The 24,515-nt window shown below is 34.3% G+C and overlaps 1 protein-coding gene across 1 annotated transcript; it reads right to left on the minus strand.

The window, feature by feature from the left end:
* Positions 1-92: 92 nt before the first annotated feature.
* LOC125843969 (separase) lies at positions 93-21,984 on the minus strand. The gene is made up of 28 exons (XM_049523179.1): positions 21,282-21,984; positions 20,948-21,125; positions 20,764-20,871; positions 18,746-18,907; positions 18,261-18,631; positions 17,794-17,899; positions 17,505-17,630; positions 16,111-16,404; positions 15,876-15,986; positions 15,521-15,742; positions 15,286-15,411; positions 14,522-14,656; positions 13,507-13,872; positions 13,320-13,409; positions 12,716-12,943; positions 12,463-12,586; positions 11,832-12,359; positions 11,607-11,741; positions 9,482-9,761; positions 7,502-7,616; positions 6,662-6,856; positions 5,382-5,437; positions 5,066-5,295; positions 4,749-4,986; positions 4,057-4,453; positions 3,426-3,695; positions 774-861; positions 93-661 (listed from the first exon to the last, which is right to left on the minus strand). Exons 1-28 carry the CDS (start codon positions 21,935-21,937, stop codon positions 144-146), a joined length of 6,453 nt encoding a protein of 2,150 aa, XP_049379136.1. The 5' UTR covers positions 21,938-21,984; the 3' UTR covers positions 93-143.
* Between the last annotated feature and the right edge of the window lie 2,531 nt (positions 21,985-24,515).

The raw sequence follows: 24,515 nt of genomic DNA on the forward strand, positions 1-24,515 counted from the left end.
AAATACTTGAACGTTTTCTCAGTGTAATTGACACTGATTACATTTACAATGGTAATGCGAATATTTAAAATGATAAGAGATTGTACAAGCAATAAAGAATAACTGTGTAACATTATCATATACATAACAATGTCAAAATAATACTACAAATCTTTTTTGCTTATTATTCCTGTGGGGACACCATAACAAACTGGGGCTGCTCCAATCAAAAAAGGGAGAGTGCATGCCTCTCGAGCTTGCCCCATAAATGATCCAATCTTTGGTCTATGGTTACAGTGGTTAGTAGATATATTGTTATTATACATATCAGCTGTTGTATCTTTCTTTGTCTTTACCCTTTCACTTCTTTTTCTATCACTAATTTTTAAGGACTCAAGTTTATCTGAAAGTGTATCACATTGATCACACCTAAATGAAACATTTGATCTCTCTCTCAAAATAGCATCAAGCATGCTCTTCCCAAATCTGTCAATATCCTTGTCTGTCACTTCCCATAAATTAGCTACTACAACTGGTGAACCTGCGAATAGATAGCACAGGGGAGCACCTCGAGGAGCATAACATCCATGCAGATACAGTGATCCACTGCTGCACCCCATAAGCAGAGTAGCAGCGCAACTCTCTAGTTTTTTCACCTCATGCTCGGGGATATATTGTGCTCCTGAAATACCAGCATAGCAACATATGTTATTCCTAAAGGAGCGTGTAGGCAATATTTAGTAAAAACTAATGAACCATGATAATATCGTCAATCAGTTTAAATTTGAGTGTACCGCTTCCGTGGCCGAAGTAAATAAAAAGATCATGACTCCTCAATGCCTCAGCTAATTCTTCTACAGCTGGTGCAGTTCCACACTTCCCCTGCACAACGAAGTTAAATGCTTTTGTTTAACATATCCTAGGAAGGGGCATGTGACAAATCACATTATGGTTATACACTCCAAATATTACTAGAGCCACTTGGGATTTTGCAGATGACATAATAATGCTCATCATATCATATATCATATATATATATATATATATAAAAGAGAACTTTAGGCACGCCTACGTAGTGCCATCACGAACCAGAATTTCCTTTTAATTTATTTATTTACAAAACTAACCTTTCTCTTTCATGAAAAGTTTCGACTTTTAATGAAAAATTGTGACTTTTATGAATAGTTGTGACTTTTATGAAAAATTGCGACTTTAATGAAGAGTTGCGACTTTTAAGAAAGGATGCGACCTTTCCAAAAGGTTACAACTTTTCCAAATAGTTATAACCTTTCCGATAAGGCACAATAAACATTTGTTCACACCACCCTTTGTTAACTATGAGAGATTTCCTCTCATTTTAAAACAACAAAAATTCTGAACCTCTTCTTCTTCTTCTTCTTCACAATTAAATATTTGTGTACTTTGCTCCTGTTGAGTGGCTCACTGACACCATTGTTTATGTTACAGATCATGGTATGTATTTTTATAATCATTTATTTATGCTTATGTTATTAAGAATAAATGATAAGATGTAATAATTTTCATTTTCCTTTACATTATTAATGTTTCACACTACCCTTTATTGTCTATAAATAGAGGGGTTTTCTCTCATTTTAAAACAACGAAAATTCTTAACTACTACTTCTTTTCCTTCTGCACAATTAAATATTTGATTATGAACTTCTTCTTTTGCACAATTAAATAATTGTGTACTTTGCTCTTCTTGAGTGGATCACTGACACTATTGTTTTTGTATCATTACACTGATGAATAAAATTATTTCATCCTGAGAGGATCTATTTCTTTAAACCTCGGGTACTAGAGGAAATAATTTCCTTAAGGAGACATTGTGCATTCAGTGGACTCAATTTTTCCTTTCTGTTTCATTATATTGTTACAGATCCTGGTATGTTTTTTTTACAGTCATTAATTTATGCTTGTGATATTAATTATTGTTTTTGAGTACATGTTTTGAACTTTGTTGTTTATGTTTCTGTAAAATTATTGTTATAAGTATTTGTTAGTATAGACTCTATGTAAATCCAACTACAGTAGATTCACAAATAACTTTTTACATAATACATTTTTGTACAAGATTTTCCAAAGAATACTTTTCTTCTCCAAGAGATCAACCTAAAAAATTATATGATTTTTGTTTGTTGTCATAATAATGTTAATATTAACAGGAGTAAAAAACATATAGAATTAAAACTAGCAATTGATTACAATTGTATGATACACAACTCTCATACCAAAGTACTTTTTTGAACTTTTTTTTCCATTATGCCTTACTTCTCTTTCACCCTTTTAAAGGATCCTTAATGTTTTGTTTGTGCACAACTTCAATTCCAAAATACTATCATAACTATATTACATATGAAATTTTGATTTGGAAGATAGCATTTTAATTTTAAAACACATAATGACTACATATTACTTATTGGTATATCATATGATTATGAAACCTTTGCTCTTGATAAACACATTAGTTATATATATATTTATATATATTTTAAAAAATATTTAATATTTTGAAAGTAATTGATAGTGCTATACTAACGAAATTTGCAAAGAAGAAAATTGAGAAAAATATTTTCTTGACTCTCTAATTAAAGACACTATGTAACCATGCATATAGATGATAAAAATAAACTAACCATTGTAAAATTTCAAAAGCAAATTAATGAATCTATAAAATGAAATTATATAAACTAGGAGAAAATAGTGTTATGATTTGTATTTTTGCATTTTCTTTTAATAAAACAAATGATAAACTACAAAGTTTCAAAAAAAAAAACAAAAACAAATGATGAACTACAATTGAATAACCTCTATACTCTTAAAAATAGATTTATATAAAAAATACTATAACATCAAAATACAAGAAAAATTCTATTCTAATAAATTTAAAACAAGAATGTTCTAACCGCGCGAAGCGCAGACCCATTTACTAGTTTTTAATAAAGGGAAAGACATGGTTAACAACTATGAATTCAGAATTGTTTCTTAGTTCATGATATTATATGCGTATATGTATATATATTGTTTTTTAAGGGAGCAACAACAACATACCCAGTGAAATTAGTTGGCTGATTGACTAAAAAGATTATTTGTCCTAATTATTCATAGTTATAAGATAGTATATATCAGTGGAAACAAACTAAAATAATAGAACCACTACAGTTTCCTCTAAAATAAACTACTTTTTGCTAGTTATTCCTCCCATTTAAAGAAAACATATATCTCAATTTTCAGTTGAAATTCATAAAAGATAATAGGGCCCTTTTAGCAATCACAAAAAAGGGAAGAAAAGCATAATTTTTGTAGAGTATATATATAGATGAACCTTTCACATACATGCACGTTCAGAAAAGGCAAAACGTGATACTTAGTCTAAGGGTTTTCTTCCTTTTACTGTTCTAATTCCAGGAGTGAAGTAGAAGTACCTCAAAATCCTGATCTCTGAACCAGTTTTCAAATTCACTCTGTGTACTGCTGAGATCTCCACTTGGATTCAAAAGATAATAGGAATCCAGTGGATCAATCAGTGGAATGGAAGGTGATGATGGAACCCCTTGTTTCATAGGAGATCCCCCCTTCTGAACTTGCTGTTGATCTTGGCAACACTTGATCAGCGTTGCTCTGATGCTGCTAACTGAAGGCATGCGATAAACCTGCTGGTTTCTTAATACCGGTAGGTTCTCCCAAGGAAGCATCTGCAGAAGTTGTCATTATTTTTCTTACCAAAACCTTCTGTTTAAAGAGGTTTACTAGAATTTTGCCAATTAGGGAACAATTAAAAAGAATCTTGCCAATTAGCAGAGAAACTTTTCCAACTTGGAGAAGTTCAAACAGTTGCAGCACAACTGCGTAACTATGCACAATGTATAGGCTTACACGATACAACAAATTGCAATATTTAACAAATCTATCATTTCCCAAATTGCAACTTCTTGAAGCATGGGAGGACTTTATATAAGGAACTTTAGATATAATGAAGCACAAAGTTGAATCAAGACTCTTCAAGCAACCAATACTAAAAGAATAACCAGGAAGCAAAGATAAAAGTAAACACACCTGCACCTCAAGATCCAAAACAAGAATAACTGGTCTTCTACTCATGGATTCAATCTCTTCTATCTCTTGGGCTTCATCAATTATAGACTTGTATACTGAATCACAGAGACTTTCAACTTCTGTAGATGTCTTACATAACACTTTGGAGTTTCCATGACACCCTCCATGTAGGTGACACCCTTTATTTATAACCATCTGAGAAATACAATTTTCTTTCTCACAAGCGTACTTCGCACCTCCAAGAATTACTTTAAGAAGACTTTCATGAACATCTGCTCCAGCTTTATGTCTAAAATGATCATAGAGTTTCTTTACTAGTGAATCCAGGAGCTCGCATTCTGACAATTCCCCCAAAAGCAAGCATCTCCAAGGACCTAACCATGAATCCTCTAGATTCCTGAGGCATATAAATTCAAAATATATATTACTTGATATACGTTATTTGAAAGTGAATTGGCATCATGATAGCAATGATAAGCATCACATCCAGTGACTTCACTCTTAACTACCAGATGGAAAGGTGAAGACATCAACAATTATACAAAATCATCATCACAACACCAATCTTGCAACTGAACTTTTCAAACAGTCAAAATTCCAAGAATTCAGTATTGAAGATCATCCACTTTGAGGGAAATGATCTTTTGCATGGAACACAAAAGTAGATGAAGAATTATTTAAATAAGACTAACCGTAAAAAGTTAGCAAGGCGCTTATCAAGGTGTTTCCTCCACTTCCACCATGATGATCTGCTCTCTGTTGTATCTTCTAATAGGTGTACAGAAGAGGATAAGTAATTATTCTCTAATATATCTCTAAAGACTGGAGCCACATCATCGATCATGCTGGACACCCAAGGGCAATGCCAGTGCTTATCTTTGACTTCAAATGAAAAACTGGAAGTGAATTCAGCAACATCATCTGCAGCTTCTGATGGCATGAAAGACGAACAATTTATGTATACCTTTCATGAATTTACTGTTCAATTTAGAGTGTAAGACTGTATTACCATTTAAGATTGAATGCACCGGCAAAATTACAGTGATGGGCTGACTAATCGAGCTCATGCGAGATAATAAAATCCATGATTGAATGGGGTATGGAGAATGCAACAATTCAGTCAACAAACTGGAAACAGAGCGTCCAAGCAAGCTAAGACAGACGATTGTACAAGAAGGAAGGTTCTCAAAAAATTTCGAAACAAAATCTTCAAGATCTTCAACTGATTCAGGTGCAATCCTGCATTAGAAGAGGAGGAAGATAGAACAGAAATGAACACATCTTCTTAGTGAAGGTGCTTAATTCAAGCTAAGACTAAGAAATACCTGAGCATGTTAAGTTCTTCTGAACCAAGATATGGTTGGCTGGAAGAACATGAACCCTGAAAACGACAAATCCATAGATGTAAGTGCATCCAGCACGGTGCAAAGGAAAACTATAATATTAGCTTATGTGTAGGAGAAAAACTTAGATTTAATAATAGGTTGTCTTTTAGGCTTTAGTGAGATTTTGTAGAAGCTTTGCTGGATCTGACTGTGGGATTACACTGGGTATATGTTGTTGTTTGCTGGCTGAGATTTTACCTTTGCGGTCTTTTGAGGTACGAACATAATGCTATGTTTATGTTTAGGGATCCAAGGTTGCTCCTTAGAGTCATAATTTTTTTATTTACTCTGTGAATACTGCTCAACATTTTCCTTGGAGAAAAGTGAGCTTCCTTGGTCTGACTTTTCTTCCCAGTAATTAATCTCATTTTCTATCTGATTTATCATTACTCTGTTTGCTATCCTCAAAGAAGATTTTATACTCCCAAAAGATCTGCCCAAGGAATCCAATCATTAAAACAATATTGTTTCACAGGGAGAAGGGTAAAGAAGATGCCATGCTTGGTTAGTGATTGTTGATCAATAGCATGATTATAGCAGAATGATCACAGCAAAAGATAGTTGTCAACGCTCATAGTCACAAACACAAGTGGATAGATTTGGAGGAAAATCCAATAAAAAAAGGTTGTATGTTTACTTCTGACTAGAGATTTCAACTTCATTAAAATATATCAAGTTAACCTAACTCAGATTCAGGCTTAGCTCACTTTCCTACCACTTAGGGGTTGTTTGTAGCTGGATAAGAAACATGTTATCCATGTGTTAATTTTCGTACAACTTATACGACGTTTGGTAGGTAGATAGGAAATATGCTATTCATGTATAAAATTAATACGACGTTTGGTTGACAATGTAAAAACCAACATAACTAATGCATCATACATGTATAAGTTATGAGGGAATCTATGCATTATTTTATGAAGGGTAGAAGGTGGAATAACTAATCCTTGCATAAATAATACCTACATAAATAAGTACATAGATTCACTCATAACTAACCCCTACATTTACTAACACTTGCATTACTCTAAGCAACTACTAAAGTCCTTGAACAAAAAAAAAATGGCAAGGCACTAGGAGATCATGCTGCCAGTATTACATGCAACCATGATGCAGAACATACAGCAACAATTAGGGGTTTAAACTGCAGAACAAGCACGGCGAAGAAAAAACTTCTTGTAGTTCAGTTGTTAACGCAAACTAAACTAAAAAGCACATACCTCATAATCCACATCTTGTTCAGCTTTCTGCTTCTTCAATGGGAAAGAAAAGAAGTGTTGATTGAGATGAGTACCAATTGAAGCTTGATGGAAGAACGATGCCCATTGGCTCTCAAAGATTGCTTTGCTAGGTGCTATACTAAAAGACTTAACAGAAGTAGAAAGTACATAAACTGCCGCAAGCAACCTGGAAATCTGTTTGAATTGATATAAAAGTCAATTTCCTGGGAATCAAACTGTTTCAGAGGGTTACAAATTGGAGAAAAACACAATGAATTGTCATATTTTTATTTAACATCTCAACATGCACCCAAAGAATAAGCATACAATGATTTAATATTTACACATTTGCAGAGATCATTGCAGTACAAATCCACTACAAATGAATACCAAAAGATGATTTACATTTACAGCTGCCACCTAAGGAAATCAACCCACACATGCAAGAACAGAAAGCTAAATGAAAGATATTAGAGCCTTACTTTGTAAAATACATTATTGCAACAATCCTTTTATTATTGACTTCAGGACATTAACCTTTGTTACTAGTTAGCAATTTGTTCTCTCAGAGGCGAAGAGCAGGTAAAATTACCATGTATTTGTTCATGCACCTTATGGTTTGTTTGGAAGCACATAATATGAAGCCGCTTAGGGGAATTTCTGTATAGCATTTTGTAAATGTATATACCCAAAGGAGATAATTCCAAGTGAGTGAAAAGGAAGCAGACTGATAAGTAAGAATGCAAGTCTCTCAAAAGGTAGATAACAGAAACAAGATTGTTGAAGTATACACTTAGCTAAGAGAGGAATTTCTAGTACAGATCAACCAAAGAAAGTAACCTTTTGAGAAAGCAAGGGAATCTCACGACTGAGAATGAAAGCCAGCTTCAGCCAACCAATAACTTTTGATAACTTAATGCATGAAAAATTACGGCATTCTTTACAGCTAGTTTTCCTGCATAAGAAAGAATTCAGGACAACAGAAAATATTATTACGAACTAAAACTTAATGTGAATGCATTACAACTTACTACAGGAAAAATGTATACAGCGAGGGAAATATGTGGCAACCAACTCACATATATAGGTGACAAATGGACGATTTGGGTTGAATATGAGCAGGTCAAAATGGTTGAATTGATAAATGGTCAAGGTGGGCTAAACTATGGGTCATAGAGCCACTCAACTCTTACCAAATTTTATCTTCATTATTTATTTTCTTATAATTTGTTTAACTACTAAGCACACAAACAAAGCTTTTCTGTTCTTTATCAGAGCTATATTTAAAATATCAAACAAAAAAAGTTTTTTATTTAAAGATTTTGACAAAGCTTTTCATAGGTCAATTTGTGCTACATACTTGGCCCAAATCAGCCAACAGTTAGATGGGCTAAATTTGGATGGGTCAAGATGTGCTAAGTTAATAAATAGACGGTTCAGTAAACCGTCCAACTTGGGTGGATTTGAGAGAAGTAACAGTGGGACCCAGGAAATTCTCCTATTTAGTGATTATTTGAAATCATTTAAACTTCAAAACAGAAAGATGGATATTCAATTTGGAAAGATATGACACTTGGACCTAGCTCAAGAGGAGAAGATTGCTCAATTTCATATAAGCAAACCGCTGGTCCATTCCCCAATCAATGTGGACCTCTAACAGAAACAAAGCATACACAACCTTTGGAGTCGTATTCTAATAGTGTATGAGACTAGAGAAGATAAATAAGGACTATTGAGCAACTTAAGTAGCCAACACACCAAAAGAAAGAAAGGCACTTAAAAAAGTATTAAAAAGCTAACTATAAGCTACAGCGCAAGCTATTTACAGCAGACCTTGAGTTGATTGTGTTTGTGTGTGTGTGAGGGGGGGGCTGACAAAAAATAGTACCTTATTCTTTTACTTCTTTAAGGAAAAGTCTCACTCTAAAGAGAGATATATGACCAGAATATACAGAAGATGTGAAAGAAACATCAAGTAAATAGTCAAACACCGTTTTCTGAAATAAGCTACAAACAGAAATCATCTTAAAAGACAAATTACTGATAATCGGACTGAAGTTGATCCAAACAGATTGGACTGGATACGAAAGATTCAGATAGCCAACCTGAGCTGGAATGGATTGAGGCATAGTTGTGCTATTCACAGAAATGGTCCCACTGCCCTACACAATTATGTTGCTAGAAGCTCCAAAGGATCCCCCAATGCAGAAGAAATGCCTGTACTTGGAGATTTTACAGGTTCTCTCTAACCAAATACACCAAGTGGTGGCAAAAACATTCAATCGGCAAGCCAATTTTGCCTCTATCTAAATCTGTTGGAGTCGACTACATGAATATTCTGCATCCATTCTGCTCTATTCAGGTCCATTTAATTTCAGTACTAAATAATTGTTGTTGTTTCATGCAAATTACGGGTTCCCCAAAATTAAGGGAAATAAAGTTCTTAAAACCACAAAAAGTCTACTGACAATTCACTCCAGTTCTGTAAATACTTGGAATAACAGTAGTTTCTGGACGTTTTTTAATAGAAGGATAAAAGCGTTAATTTGTTAAGCACTTGTTGAGTCTCCCACCTCCGCTAAGGGATGGGGGACTTGGGCAATCCTCACCCCTTCAGCTAGCTTTTGGTTAAGTCATTTCAAGAACAATCTAATTAACAATGTCTCGGCTGCTGAAGATTGTCAAATGCAACAAATAAATATCGCTGTCGCATTTACACCAGTAATTTGAATTTCAGAATTCATAATAGCAAGTTAGAATTTGTCTGAGATTCAAGATACGCAAAGATATGACAACTTGCATATATTTCTGCAGGCATACCTGGTTCCTTTGCAAGTATAGCTATTCAAAATGGAATAGCAAATGCGGTAAACTTTGCAAGTATAGCTATTCAAAATGGAATAGCAAATGCGGTAAAGTATAAGTGAATGATCAACAGCCAATTCAACCGCCCAAATATTGTGTCCCATCTGGTCAACCAAGGACATTAGTGGCAGAGAAGAATACATGGGACAAGACGGATCTGAACTGAACAGCGAAAAGCTTTGAAGAACAAGCTTTTGTGCTTCATGGCTATCACCAGAAAGACCTAAGCATTTTTCTGCCGCAGACAAGATAAGAGGTAAGGCCAATGAAGAAGTTGAAAAGCATAATGAGAGCAAAAAAGATAAGAGGTATGTCATTGCATGCTTCCAACACTGCCAGCTCAGTTCAAGCATTCAAGTTTAAGCAGGCAATCATTTAGGCATGAAATGTCTGCCATGTCTAGAAGAAACTAGGGCCACAAGTCGATCACAGAGTTCACTGCTTCAATGAAATTGAAAGCATGAAAGAGCAGCATAAATTAGCTCAAACATGCACACAAGCACTATAAAAAAATAGACAAATTGAATGGGTTTTGTCAAAATATATGAATGTGTTTTAAAAAAATGAGCTAACTTCAACTTAACATTATCAAAATACATATGGCTACAAATTACGAATATCAATATGAATGATCAGTTGCACATGTAGGTGCATCGTTTTTATGACAATCTCTTTCTGAATTTAGAACCCTCAGAGTTGGACAATTTAGAAAGACATAATAGCTCCTGTAACAGGTCTACAGTTTTTATAATCGCCCCACAAGTGTTAAGTGATCAAAGGCTGAAAAGCTTCGCCACGTGTGCCTTTAAAAGAAAAAAAGCACAAAAATGCAACAGCAAGAACAAAGGTGTTTCTTTCCAAAATTAAGAGCTCAATTTACAGGAAAACAAAATCATTAACCAGACAGGGAACTAGTACTAACTACTAGTAACATCTAATTTGCAATTAGCTCACTAATTTCAGAATCCATTATACAACAATGACAACATTAATCCCAAAAAACTATAGTTAAATATCATCAAAATACAATTTCCACTAACACAAGAAAAGATAACTGCAATTGAAAATTTGATTCTCTTTGTAATGAATCAACAACAACAACGACGACATACCCATTGTAGTCTCACAAAGTGGAATCTAGGGAGGATAGAGTGTCCGCATACCTTAACCATACCTCACAGTACAAAGGTTGTTTCCGATAGACACTTGGATCACTCTTTGCAATGAATCAACCATTGAAAAGAACCAGTGTATAATATTGGCTTCCATATTTAATTGCTTTAGGAACTGTTCTAGTAGTTATCTTTAATTGCAAGATTCATTTTCAAGTTTTCCAAAAACTGAGTCTTAATTAGAAAATAAAACAAGATAGAAATAGACAAGAAAACTAGATCATTCCCAGTACTCAGACAGCAAAAGGCTCTAATCTTATCCTCTCTTTTTATTTCTCATCTTCAAAAGTTAATTCAAATATTCCAATGCTTCTAACTCAGATTGTTTTAAGCTTCATTGCACGAAGCACACAATTCTTTTAAGTCATTTCGCTTTACCACGAGAAGAGATGAGCCCTGCTTCGACATCACTCGGTTGCTTTTAGCAACTGTCTACTGCTATTGAAACATAATAATGTATGACTCCAAGCTCTTATAACATGGACAACACAAACTTTGAGAAATACTAATAATTTCTTATATGTTAGTGGTATCCATGCCAGCAGTTCACTGAAATGAATATTCCACAAGGCAGCCTGCAATAGTACAAAAGCACAGGAGTAAACCTCCCATCAAGACTGAAGCCGATGGACTCACATTGAATTTTGTAACCTGCTGAACTTGGAGCTTCAGGATACTCCTACACCTCAACACAAGTAATGTGACAATTTACTCATTATTTTTTCACATTCAGGGAGGAGCTGTGAGTTTATTACTAGTAATATATAAATGGGAAATAGTTTTTAACGAAATTTTGAATTCTGAGCATGTATCATATGTCGCATACTGAGAAACCAGCCCAGAGCCACAGCTAAAGAAAGTGATAAGAAAAATAAGCACAATCACATCCAGAAAGAACGTCATGCTACCTGTAGTAGTTAGAAGCCTCAGCGAAAGTTGTCTGCGAACAAGCTCCCATTTCAAGTATACAAAATTACTCAAAGACCCAGATCGGAGAATCTCAAGAGGAAGATGGTGCCAACACTTCAATTTGTAGCACATACCTGTGAATTAAATGACCAAAATTGGCAATGAAAAGCAATTTCTATCTTAACCTCCAGCTGAAAAGAAACATATTAGTAAAAGGTGCTTACAGCCTATGTCTTCAGCATCATTAGCATGTTCATCATCCATAGAACTTTCACATTTTTTCATAGAGTGATATCTTGACTGTGTCATCCTTAAATTATGTTCGGCCTCTTTCTTGGTCTTCCTAGTCCTTCTGCCTTCAACAGCATTTTCCAGCTTGTCTTGGGATGGGAACTCCTTCAGATCTGAAGGATCTGTTGAACCATTTGCAAATGAATACGTAGCCTGGTGCTTGGTATGCTGGGAACTTGCTCCTAAAGAACAACCAACAGAATCCTCCCAGCCAAAGTTATTCAGCTTCTCAAAGGAAGATCTATACTTCTCTTTAACACTATATACAAATTCCACTGTGGGGGTAGTATTACAATGTTGGCGTCTCCATAGATCTCCTAGAAGCAGATCAATTGAAACTTCCAGAATAATTCTGCATTTCAGGCAAGAGATGTCATCATAGTTTTCAGCCAATGTTTGCTTAGCAGTATTTAGTTCCTTTTCTGCCAACTCCAAGAGATGTTGTTTAGCATATAGTTTTCCTGATGAATATTAAAAGACACTAAGTTGAAAATCCAGAAAACTCCAGAAAAACATGCATTGTAATATACGAGAAAAAGCAAAGAAGTTGGGAAAAAGAATTACCTAACATACAACAGCATGAAATTATGAAGAGTGGCAAACTCTGAAAACAAGAGATGTCCTTCCCCCAAACTAGAAGTGTCTTAGCCTCAGTTCCATTTCCAAGCATCTCATGAACAGTTCCAACCTGTTGTATTAGTTTATGCTATCATGGTCAATTAGATTCTCCACAACACATCCAAATAAAATTAACGAACTACTTTTCTGTATTTTATAAATATTGACAATTATAAAAATAAATAAAATAATGATAGACCTGTAAAATGCTTTCCAGATAACATTGGAGGATAGTCCAAGGAGTAAGCATAGAACCATCAAAGTCAAATGAGACACTTGCAGGAAACCAAGCCTTTGCAGCCACAGAATCATATATCTGGAATTTTGTAAGACCATATACCTCACCCTGCTGCTCTATCTGATATTGGAAGTTTTCTTGAAGAAGTTTACTTCGTAAACGATGGGCTTCTTTTGCATAAGCAAGAGCCTACAGGCATTGTTGACATTAAAGAGCATCTCAACAATTTGCAATCAGTAGACAGTAGCATGCTCAATATTAGAGAATAACTTTTAAGTTTTGAAACAAAAATGTCCCTCCACCCCACTTTATGGTCCTATTTTCATATAATAGATGCCAAATCTTCTCTTGGAGCATGGATCCATGTGGTCTCCTAAGGTATGTTATCCCAAGAATAGAAGCCAAAATAAAAATCTCAAGTAGGGGCACCCACATTGGATCTACTTTCCTCTAGCAAAACATTTTAAGAGTTCCATGAATGAGTGATATTGATTCAAACAAATACGGAAGAAAATTTGAAGTTGCAGCCCTATAATCATGCAAAATGCTATAGCCATTATTTTACCTCAATCAATCGTCCATTTAGAATCAGTCTCTCACTCAAATCATAGTAAAGATAAGCAGAAAGAAAGGCTGAACCGCTTGATAAAGGAACCTAAGAACAAATAACAGCTCAAATTAGCAGGTACAACCACACTCCGTTAACTTGAATAAATGCAACGGAATTTGCTGTGTCTACGTTAGAAGCTTACAGCATGAATGAGCTCTGAAGCAGTGAGCTTAACTTTATCCTCTATAATGTCACAGTGGAAAAGGCTTTGATTACTATGAAACACTTTAGAAGAAAGAGAAAGGGTTAGAAAGAAGCTCTGCTGAAACCCAACTAATTGTGGTTGAGATTCTTTCATGCACTTCATCCAGTATTCAACAGACTTGGAAAGTTCACCACAATGGTTGGACAATGTTTTGATGAACATTTCATTCACAGGTGATGTACAGAGTGCATGCCTAAGTCTTCTATATCTCCATAGTAACGACACAGACTTCTCTAATGGAATATTCTTCATAAATATTTGTATCATCATCTCATATATGTCTGGATGAATTTCCAGGTAGCCCTGAAAAATGGAAGCACAAGATGATAGAGTTTATGGAAATTGGCATATCTCAATACCAAAAATTCAGCAGTCTTCAAAAAATTTAGACACACACAAGCATGTTTATCGTTAAGGCAGAAAAGATTAAGACCAATCATTATTATGTTTCAGAGAACCTTTGGAGAAACCTTTAGGAATTAAAGCTATTGTTGAACCAGAAGAGTAATTTTACACATTTAAATAAGTGAGCAATAAGTAACTCTTGAAAAATTCCTGGATTTTTTTTAAAAATCTACTGCAAAGAAGCTTTCTGGAAGCCAACCAATGATTATTTATACTCAAAAAGCATTTCTAGTAAATCCTTATAAACATTTATCTGTCAAGAAAATTACATCGTAGGAAGGGATTCCTAAAAACCACTTCCCGAAGTGAAAGTTGCTCCTTATGGGTCCTACAACTAGGATGATCATTCACATGAAACAAAGCCAAAAATAGTATCACAAACTTCCCGAAACTGATGCACGAGCCATCAAAGTTATAAGACCAGTCAGAGCGACTAGAAAGAGAGAAGTTTGAAGGGCAAAAAAATGTTTTATTCAAATGAATGTGATACAAGGCCCTTTTACCATGTTCATGGCAAATACAAAGTGACATCGAGATTAGAGATTACCTTCAATGATAACAAGTCAACAATCTGATGCAACATATTCAACATAGTTTCAGACATCCTACACTGATCAGGTGCATGGCAGTGATTCAGACTCATCCAAAGTCTAGCTGCAGCACGTATATCTTCATAAAGTCTCTGTTCAAAAAGGAAAGACGGCGAATAAAATAACAAATCAGTATTCAGAACCACAGGAAGGGTTTTCAGAGTCAAGAGAAAGGAATTAACTAAACATAGGAAAAACAATGAAAAGAGTATATTAATTTGTTCGTTTGTTGTGAGATAGAGTTGAAAATGATAAGAAAATTTTCAGATTTCTTCTCTTCTTTAGACCAATCAAATCGTGAAAGAAAATGGACCTTGGACCTAACTCAACCCAAAAAAAAAAGCTCACGAGGTAAGGATTGCCTAAGAGCATATAATAAGGAGAAAACATTTCACTCCATCAACCAATTGGGGACATACAAGGACCCAACATTGGGTAAACCAAGGATAGGGATATGTCTTGCTCTAATACCATGTAAAAAAAATAAACCTTGAGCCTAACTCAACCAAAAGCTAGTTCATAAAGAGAGAACTGCCTAAGTTTATACAAGGAGACAACATCGCTTAACCAATGTGGCATATTCTAACACATTTAAAATAAACAGAAAAGGAAGAACTCCCTCCGTTTCCTTCCAAGTTCCAAATGGAAGGTCATTAGCCCAACTGTTTCCCCCCCAAGGAAACATATCAATGCAGGAGATCAGCCTGTTACGCTGTAATACCTTTGAATCTGGTTCAATCTCACTGGTACAGAGTGCACGTGCACAATATGCATAGGCTGCCAGATGAGAAGCTGAATTAGTGCAGGATAAATTTTCTCCATAGTTTTTCCGTTTTAAAGTAATTTCCTGCAAAAGGTATAACCTGACATAATTAACAACATCAACTAGACAGACAATCAAGCTCTGATGACCGTAACTCAGTAGATAAAGAGGCAGACACAAACAAATAACTTACAACTGTAGCTATTGCCTCGGATAGACACTGAATGCAATCTTTCAGATATTGAAATCCACGGGCTCTTAACACCTCTCCCTTAACAATAAGGGATCTACATCTCTGTAAATAGCTGTCCTTGGAGACATATACTTCTTGTAAAAGAAGAGCTATAATTTTCAAACACATTTCCTGACATAATCTTGGATTTCGTACATTCAAATCTCTATATGCCATTAGCTCCTGATGAAGTATAAGAATCAGTTGTTAGCAGCACCTATTGTTGAGCAAACAAAGCACATTAAATCAAATATAACTGCTGAAAGAGGTTAAAACTATTAACAAGCCCAGCCAGGAAGAGTTTGTGTGTTAGAACCTGCTCCAAAATGATTCCAAGAGCCTGTTTTGATTCTACAAAAGGTGACATCAAAGAATACAACATAGTGGTACCTTCTTCAATATCCACATCGTTAACTTTCAATTCCATCTGAAAGCAGATCCACATCAGAGAAATCCATTAACAAGAAGCCAGAAAGACCAATATAATTTTCACTACTGCATAAAATGGAAGGATGGTAAGAGAGGCAAACAAGCAAAGCTTTGGATTTTACCTTCACAAACTGTTTCACTACAGATATGGGACTTGGCAGTTTTTTGAACAAATGCTGTGCAGCAGACCAACTTTTAAGGCTATCAATGAGGATTTTTTGTACCTTACAATTACCACTATGTTGGAGCACCTCCAAAAGAAAAGCAGTTTTCTCACACGCCTCATCAATGAAACCAATCACATCATCTTCTGACAGATCATTCTTAAGTTTATCTGATTCATGTTTAAATGATTCACACAGACATAAGACACGATTCCAAGATGCTTTGCAGCATAGCTTCAAAGCTTTAGCAGCCTGGAAAGGAAGAAACGGTATAATCAAAAAATGGACTGGAATATGCAAGGACATTTTTTCCCCTAATAACAGCTGATACACCATATTAACGTATTTTTTTGGAAATCAAGGATACAGTGGTACGAACCTATAGAACCGATCCTGTCAAAGTAAGGTCGTTACACCATATTAACGTATTTATGCACAATGACTGTGCAGAGCGATATTCAGAAAGAACGTCAATAAAATGATGGTACGGAGGAACTAGTTCACCACTTTTAAAGCGTTCTAAGTACAAATAACAGGAATAGGAAATTAGATCTCCCTAGGCTCATCTTATCATTTCTTAGGAGTAATAACAATTGGAGAAATAACGAACGTAATGAAGTCAGGGAAGTGTTGGCAATATCATATGCTGTTTCTTTGTGTCAAAAACTTTCACCCATTAAAAATTATTCCATGTTTTTCTTTTTTTGATAGGTAAATTAATTAGTGTTGGCAGTAGGATTCAAACTCCCGCCACTTAGGAGGAAAAATTATTCCATGTTTTCTCTCCTTTACGGAGTAGATTTCCAGACATAAACAAACTATCTCAGTTTCCTATCTCTTTAGCTTTCCAGCAGATGTTTGTCACTTTCATCCATTCAAAATTTCCAGAAGTGCATCTGCAATTAAGTTAGCTTATGGACCAGATCTCACGTTGGTTTATGTAGCCTCCTATTGGAATAAGAGCATCTGCTGCTAAACATCATCACATGTCCATTAAAGTTCACTCTAACATAAAAATCTTTCAGAACTACAACCCATGCTTTTCCCCCATGCAACTCTATCTTGTGATGTTCTGGATACAACTGGCACTTCTTAAACGTGTATCAAGACTAGCTCATAGTTCCACAATATGCCATAACACAGGCATGTCCCTTCTCTCTCATCCACCCAATATTACTACAATACTCGATGACCTAAGTGACTTCATAAAGGTAATTTTGCTTCAAAATTGACAAAGCATCAAAATTTTGAAAGTGAATATTAAACACGATCATCTTCATTATTAATAAACCAACCATGTGGAAAGTAAAAACAGTGGAAAAGGATTAGAAGAATCTCTACAGTTTCCATACCTCTTTCATTTGCTTGTTTCTGTACAATACGACAGCAATGTTGTAAAAAGAGGTGAAGAGATACTTAAGTCCATTGACTTGAACTCGCTCACTTGAAATGAGATATTTGAGAAATCTAACAGTTTCCTGCAAGTACAAAGAAAGAGAGAAGATAAAATTCATTGTTAAAGTGGAGCTAGTCTGTTTCTATTATTGAATGATATATAATATATCATATGGGATAGTATTAGTGGTACATGATGTCAACAACAATCTTAATCAACTTAGTAGCACGAACAACAACAGAAACCTTGATATCACGTTTTGTGCTTAAAGAGAGAGTGAAAGCAGTGACTGCTACAAGAAGTAACACTTTGTTGTTATCTTCACAAGGATCTTGCTTGCTATCAGCGGCACTGCATTAAAAAAAGTGAACAACATAAGGTTTACATAACATAGCCTATGGAGAACTCGATTAAATAGAAGTACCAAGACAATCTTAAAGATAAAAAAGACCAGTAAATAGCTAAATCAATTTTAACAGAGAAGCTAAAAGATCAATTTAAAAATGGAAACTGAATTTGTTCATAAAATACACAACATACCGAGTCCAACGAACCTAGCAATGGCTCTAGAATTCGTAATTCCATGTCAAACTAAAAACTTTAATTCGTTGTATGTATAATCTAGAGAAGTATAATAAGTTCAAATATCAAAATGTAAGCTAAAACCAAACTTAGTAGATTGCAGGACTTGTGCTATATGCTAGTGGTGTACCTGTTGTGTAGGAAGACGTTAATGTACTGCTTGAACACATCCTGGATAATTTCTAGGTAAGTATTGCAGGATCCAGCCTCTGTTACACTAAGAATTTCTTTCCTTGCTGAGATAACATACTCCGCAAGTGGCTGGCACAGAAACTTCAATGCATCAAAATAAGACGGAATATAGAGCATTCTCTTCTGTGAGCAGTTGCCTCCTTTTCTGTCTATTTCAAAATAAGATTTTGAAAAGTTGAGCAAACTACTTAATTTCTGCAGCACATCATTGCAATCGAAGGAGAGAGCTCTTGAGTCATGAATACAGGACTCATTAATTAGCAATCCAGTAGCATAAAGCCCCAGAATCAAATCAGTGGGTAGCTCATCCTTCAAAAGAACCAATTCTGTCATAAGTAGGACTTTCCTTAACCAAAGTCTTCCATAAATTCATAGGACTCGTTAAAGAAATAAATAACATCAATAAACTGCTAACGTGGTTACCTGAGAACCTGTTAATTCAACATAATATTTTTTCACGCGCGTGGCTAATTCTTTTAATTGGGCAGCCAGGATGCTACAAACATTTGAGTTAACACTTCGGCATTTATGGGCACAATAACAAACAAGCTCCAGAATTTCTACTATAGTGTTCTCCTGTCCAACCTGACATGTAAAATTAACACAACTTCATTAATCATACTACAGATGTAAGGACAATTCTATCATCAAATAAATAACATAAACAGTGAAAAACAAGTTCTAGAATAAACCATTGACTTAATAGTGCATTGTAAAGAAACATTCTTGAGATTTATCTTTAGCAGAGAATGAGTTTAAAGATAACCATAAAGATAATGATTTGGATCTAGTCATTAACCCAGGAAGAAGAAAAAAGCATTCAGATCAGAAAATAGTGCCATCTATCCCACATTATCATATATTTCATATTTGGGCTGTCGCAAGGATGTTTATAGTTTCTTTTTTGAAAAAAAATACAGTGATGCTCATATCAGTTTGTGCGCACCTCGACTAATGAACTGGATACCTACTATCTCCCACCAACACAAGTATCGTGTAGCTCTATCCAGTATCCACCAAAGCTTAGACGAATGGGAAGAAATAACCTAGCGCTTTTCTACCTCTGTTTGATTTGAACCTTGGTCTCCCATGGTTCATACATCTTGTTAACCACTACACTCTTGGGTGCAGGATGTTTAAAGTTTACAAACTAGAAAGTTCCTTCCTAGTCATCTATACCTTTTTTTCATAACCGTTACATTAAATAAATTGGAAACAATAGCCAGTTTATACTAGTAACTTACTAATTAATGTTCAAAGTTCTCAAAAAAATTACTTTATCTCTACTGATGGATCTTCTCTCATTTAAATATAATAAAATTGCAACTTTAAGGTAAAGAAAAACTTAAGTATCTCTATAATAGGCAAGTGGAGGGATTTAATTGTCTTTTGAGTTACTCTGATAATTGGTAATGTTGATAAGTGAAACTAGATTCTTTTGACCAATTATCAGAGTAACTCAAAACGCAATTCAAAATGGAGGGAGTAATATTTAATAGGCAAGTCAAGGTTTGTGTACAATCTACCCTCCCAGACCCACTTGTGGGATTTCACAAGGTATGTTGTTGTTGTTGTTGTTGTAACTCATGATTCATTTTGATTTAGCATGATTATGTTAGAGATTCAAAAGTGTATTGATCATATTGTATTATGCAGTAAATAGGGTCACTGAGTCCTACCTATTTATAATTTCCTTTGTTTTATATGGAGCAAGTTAAGTGTAGAAGTTCATTTGAAAATAATAGTTAAAAAAGACATAAGTAGAAACATATGAATGTTTTAGGTAGTTGAGCAGTCCTGAAGAAGGCGAGTTAATTTCTACGATTTCCTTTTCTTTTTTTATAATATAATGGCATCTCTTTTAACTTAATTTCTATTATTCTTGTGGAAGTATTATTTACTGGTTTTAGCAAATGGTACTTTATGCAAACTTACTCTGGGATTTGCAGGGATTCCAATAGGACTAAGTGGAATTCAAAATATTTTTTCATTCTTGCTTGTTCCCTTTTAAGTCTCCACATCCTTTACTGGTCACATACTACATTGAACATCCCAGATCTGCACCAAAAACAGCGACCTCAAACATCTGTCGCTTTACTAGATCACATAACATTTGAAGCCTCGTAACCTTATTGCTGATCCAACCTTGATTCAGCAACCATATAACCAGAATAAGCAATGGGTTTGATGTACTTAAACTAGACTATTGACTATTGTATACTTCAAGTCGTCCCCCCCCCCGCCCTATTTTGTGCTACAGAAAACTGTGAACTTGCTTACTTACTCATCTAAAATAAATTATTCATTTGTATATGTCATTGTACTGTCTCCTGTATTAGGAACCAGAGATAAAGTAATGAAAAGAATAAATACTGGATCCTACAAACAGCAGAAACATCCTTGTTCGGGGTCAATAATCTAAGAGAGGGTCAATATAATACCTTTATTTCTGCAGCCATGGTGTCCAGCACATATTTTAAGGTGTCAGCAATCCCAGAGAATTCATCATGTTTTTGTGAGAACAGAGAAGAGCATATCTTCTTTGCGAACTGTGCACATATACCTGTTAGCATGGACAGAGAAGACATCTCTAGAATAGGCAAATGAAAAATATGAGAGCTTCACCTTGAACAGTTGATCCTTAAGGGGTGATTGTTTAATTTGACACAAGGTTTCTATACAAAATTTACACACCAAGTCCCCGTTGAATTTTGTGAAGTCCCCAACCATAATCAGTGTTATTCTGTTCAAATATGTCACAAGCACCCGATGCAATTTCTCACGAGCATTCGTATCCAAAACCCTGAATTATCCAAAGTTTGTAAAATTCAATCAGTCAAACACGTTTTCTAGCATTGCAAGAACTATAACATGGTCAAGATTTTCAAGTTTTTGGGTTCAAATATTTCAAGAAATCAATCAACATGAGATATAAATTAAGTAAATAAAAAAAACTCACTTTAACCACGGCACAAATTCTTTGACCAAATCAAGAAGTCCATCATATTCATGGACAGCCTTGTTCTGAATTAAAGAAGCACACTTAACAAGTGTAACGACAATCTCCACGACCAAAAGAGCAAATTCTTGATCCACATTCTCTTCATCCAATTGTGGCAACAACCGTCGTGTTGATCTTGACTTCTTGACTTCTTTCTTGGTTTTACCAATTGCATTCTCCCGAAGAAACTTAAGTACGGAAAGTCCTTCACATTCCACTTCCTCGTATTTCCCCCATGAATCCAGACAATGAATGTACCGGACTCTTTGTGCTTGAACGGTGTAGGGTTTACAAGACAGCTGCGAGGAGATACTCTCAAGGCAGTTAAGGCATAACCTGTAAATATCAAACAAATGAGGGGCAGATTCGTCAGGGAGTTTGGGGGATTCAGATAGGCGTTTGGGCAATAGTGATAAGGATGTATTGATGAACGAAAGAAATTGTTTGGCAAGTGAACGGATTGTAGTAACGTCGGTGGATTTTGATGGTTTGTTTGGTTTGGATAGAGTGGTGAATTCGTGGAGGTAATTAGAGAAGTTTTTGTAGGTATTGGTAGTGAAATTGGTGGAGGATTGAAGTTCTGTGAGGAGAACAGTGGCGGTGGAGGAACCCATAAGAGAGGCTGCGGCCGCCGGAGGGCAGGGCAGCGGCGGAGAAGACGCGGTGGGCGATTTCGGTAGTGGTCCAGAGAGAATATTTAAGGAGCGGGAAAGTGTACCGCTCTTTGTTCTTCAAAACATTGAATAGTGAACGGAGAAATATATACACTTTTTTAAAGGAGTCTAACCTTTCTTGCTTGGCTAGTTTTCAGAAATTGACTAACGAGTATTATTTTAAGGAGTACTTACTATTTTTTTTTTAGTTGTAGTAGTAATTTTTTTTTCATTTAAGAAAGAACGTTTTAGAAAGTAGAAATTTGAGTTGGAATAAAATAAGCTAGAATAGACTCATTTGGCTTCAAGAATACTTGGGAAAATGTGGATAAAATTTGAAAATTGATATTTGGTCATATAACTTGACAAATATATTTGTCAAGTATCCAGTTCCCAAATACTAGAAAAAACTAATATTTGGCCCAAGTTCTAAAATTTGAAAATTTTTAAAAATTCAAAAATTACCCCAATTTTTTATATTTTATAAAAAAATACACATTTTTTATTAATTTCAACTAATATTTGTTACTACCTTCTCCGAAAAAGTTTAAGTTCTAATTTGAGTGATAAAATTGAGAAAAATGAACAATTTGTGTTTAATGAGTTATAATTATAACTGAATCAGTGACAAGTTTGAGTATGCGATTAATGTGTGTCTTGCCTATATTGTTATTTTGTTATTGTTGATTGTTATCAATTATATTATAAAGTTGTTTTTTAACAAAACATATTCATTATAAAATGATTCTATAAATTTATGGGCATTTTTAATAATTTTTAAAACTAATGGGTATAAATCATATTTTTTTGAAACATTGAAATATTTTTGGGAAAATTTAGGGCCAAACACATGGTGAAACTTCACCCAAGTGCATTTGCCAAGAATAATTGAAAACTTTAAGGCGCAACGCTAGCTCAGTGAATTAGGGTCAATTTTTAGAGTTACAATGTTTAGAGCTAATTTAAAACTCTTCAACATTTAATACATTATTTTTTTTACGGTAAAACCTCACTAAATTAATACTCGATTAATTAATAATCTCTCTAAGATAATAATTTCATCCGGTTCCGACTTGGACCAATGGAAAAAATCACTCATTCGATAAGATAATAAGATAATATATTTTCAGAAGATCCCTGTATAAATATATGATCCCATTAATATTATAAGTTAATAATTCTTTAAAAGTACAAATATATCTAAGAAAAAATAGTGAAATATGATTTTATTATCTTTTTTTTGGTTAAAATTTAAATCTTAGTTGAAGCTTATCTCTAACTTCTCTTATTGCATTGTCTTTTTTATTTGCACCATAAATTTGTGAAGAATTCTAGATGCAAGTGTTTTCTTACACGTAGTTGATTTCAAATGTATTGTATCATCTTCAACTTTATCATCAACATTGTTTTTCCAATGATATCCACAATTTATTCTAAGCTCCGGACCTCTGAACGTGTATCATTTTCACCCATCCAATAGGTTATTAACGTCCATTTTATTGCGGTAACCAAAATCATTAATCATTACCTTAAGTTTATGAATGACGTTTTCACAAGTGGGTTCATTCAAATTCTTTGAGATTCCATCCCTGAACAATTTTTTTGGTGTCGAACACTCTTTAAATTAATAAATTTTAATTTATCTATTAAATAATACATCTACAAAATAATAATATTTCATGGTCCCATCTATATTAATTTATAAAGGTTTTACTGTATATCTCTACTCTTCTCTCACTCCTTGTCTCTCTTATACTTAACTCGATTTCGATTTACTTTTTATATTTCATTTCTTCTTAATTGCGATTTTTTTTGAAAATTTGTATTTGTCTTTTAATCATTGTCGACATTTCTTGACATTACAATTATTATCGCTATTCACAATCATCAAAAAATATCCATCACGAAATAAAATTGATGTTCGACCAAATGCACGACACTCAACCATCATTTCACACACAACAAACATTACATCATATAATGTGATGGAAAGAGCAGTTGTAAACCTAGAATGAGGAAAAAAAAAGTTGAGGACTACTATTTGTAGAAAAAATGTCATTAAATTAAACATGATATTATATATATTAAGAATACGTGAGAATCAAGATATAAGATTCAAGTATATTTTTAGAATCTCTTCTATATCTTACTTCTCCAACGCTCTAAATCAAAAGTATTAGATGTCTCATAATGTCTCCATCCTCTTTGTTGACATATCAAATAGGATAACACAAAGTCATTTATGAATCATGACAACAATTGTTATATAATTATTAAAAATAATGATCAAAGACATACATACGAATTATATTTTTTTACGAGTTTCACGTTTCAACTATCACTTGCTTTATTTTTACATGAACTTATCACAATTTATGTATTAAAACACATCTCAGTGATCGATTGTTCTGTTTTCCTACATAAATAATGGTAGTAGTTTAGATAGAAAAATGAAACAATTGATATTTGATGTATGTTTTTTTACTACGTAGATAGTGATAGTCCATGAAAAAAAATAAAGGAAAAACTACATAAATGG

This window comes from Solanum stenotomum, chromosome 1, assembly GCF_019186545.1.
Source record: "Solanum stenotomum isolate F172 chromosome 1, ASM1918654v1, whole genome shotgun sequence".
NCBI lineage: Eukaryota > Viridiplantae > Streptophyta > Magnoliopsida > Solanales > Solanaceae > Solanum > Solanum stenotomum.

Excerpts from the sequence above, each read along its gene's own strand:
- LOC125843969 (XM_049523179.1), bottom strand. The coding sequence starts at position 21,937 with ATGGGTTCCTCCACCGCCACTGTTCTCCTCACAGAACTTCAATCCTCC. Across the intron at positions 12,587-12,715 it reads ATCTGGAAAGCATTTTACAG|GTTGGAACTGTTCATGAGAT; the intron begins GTCTATCATTAT and ends CTAATACAACAG. Across the intron at positions 9,762-11,606 it reads GAGGCTTCTAACTACTACAG|AAAAATGCTTAGGTCTTTCT; the intron begins GTAGCATGACGT and ends TGTCTGCGGCAG.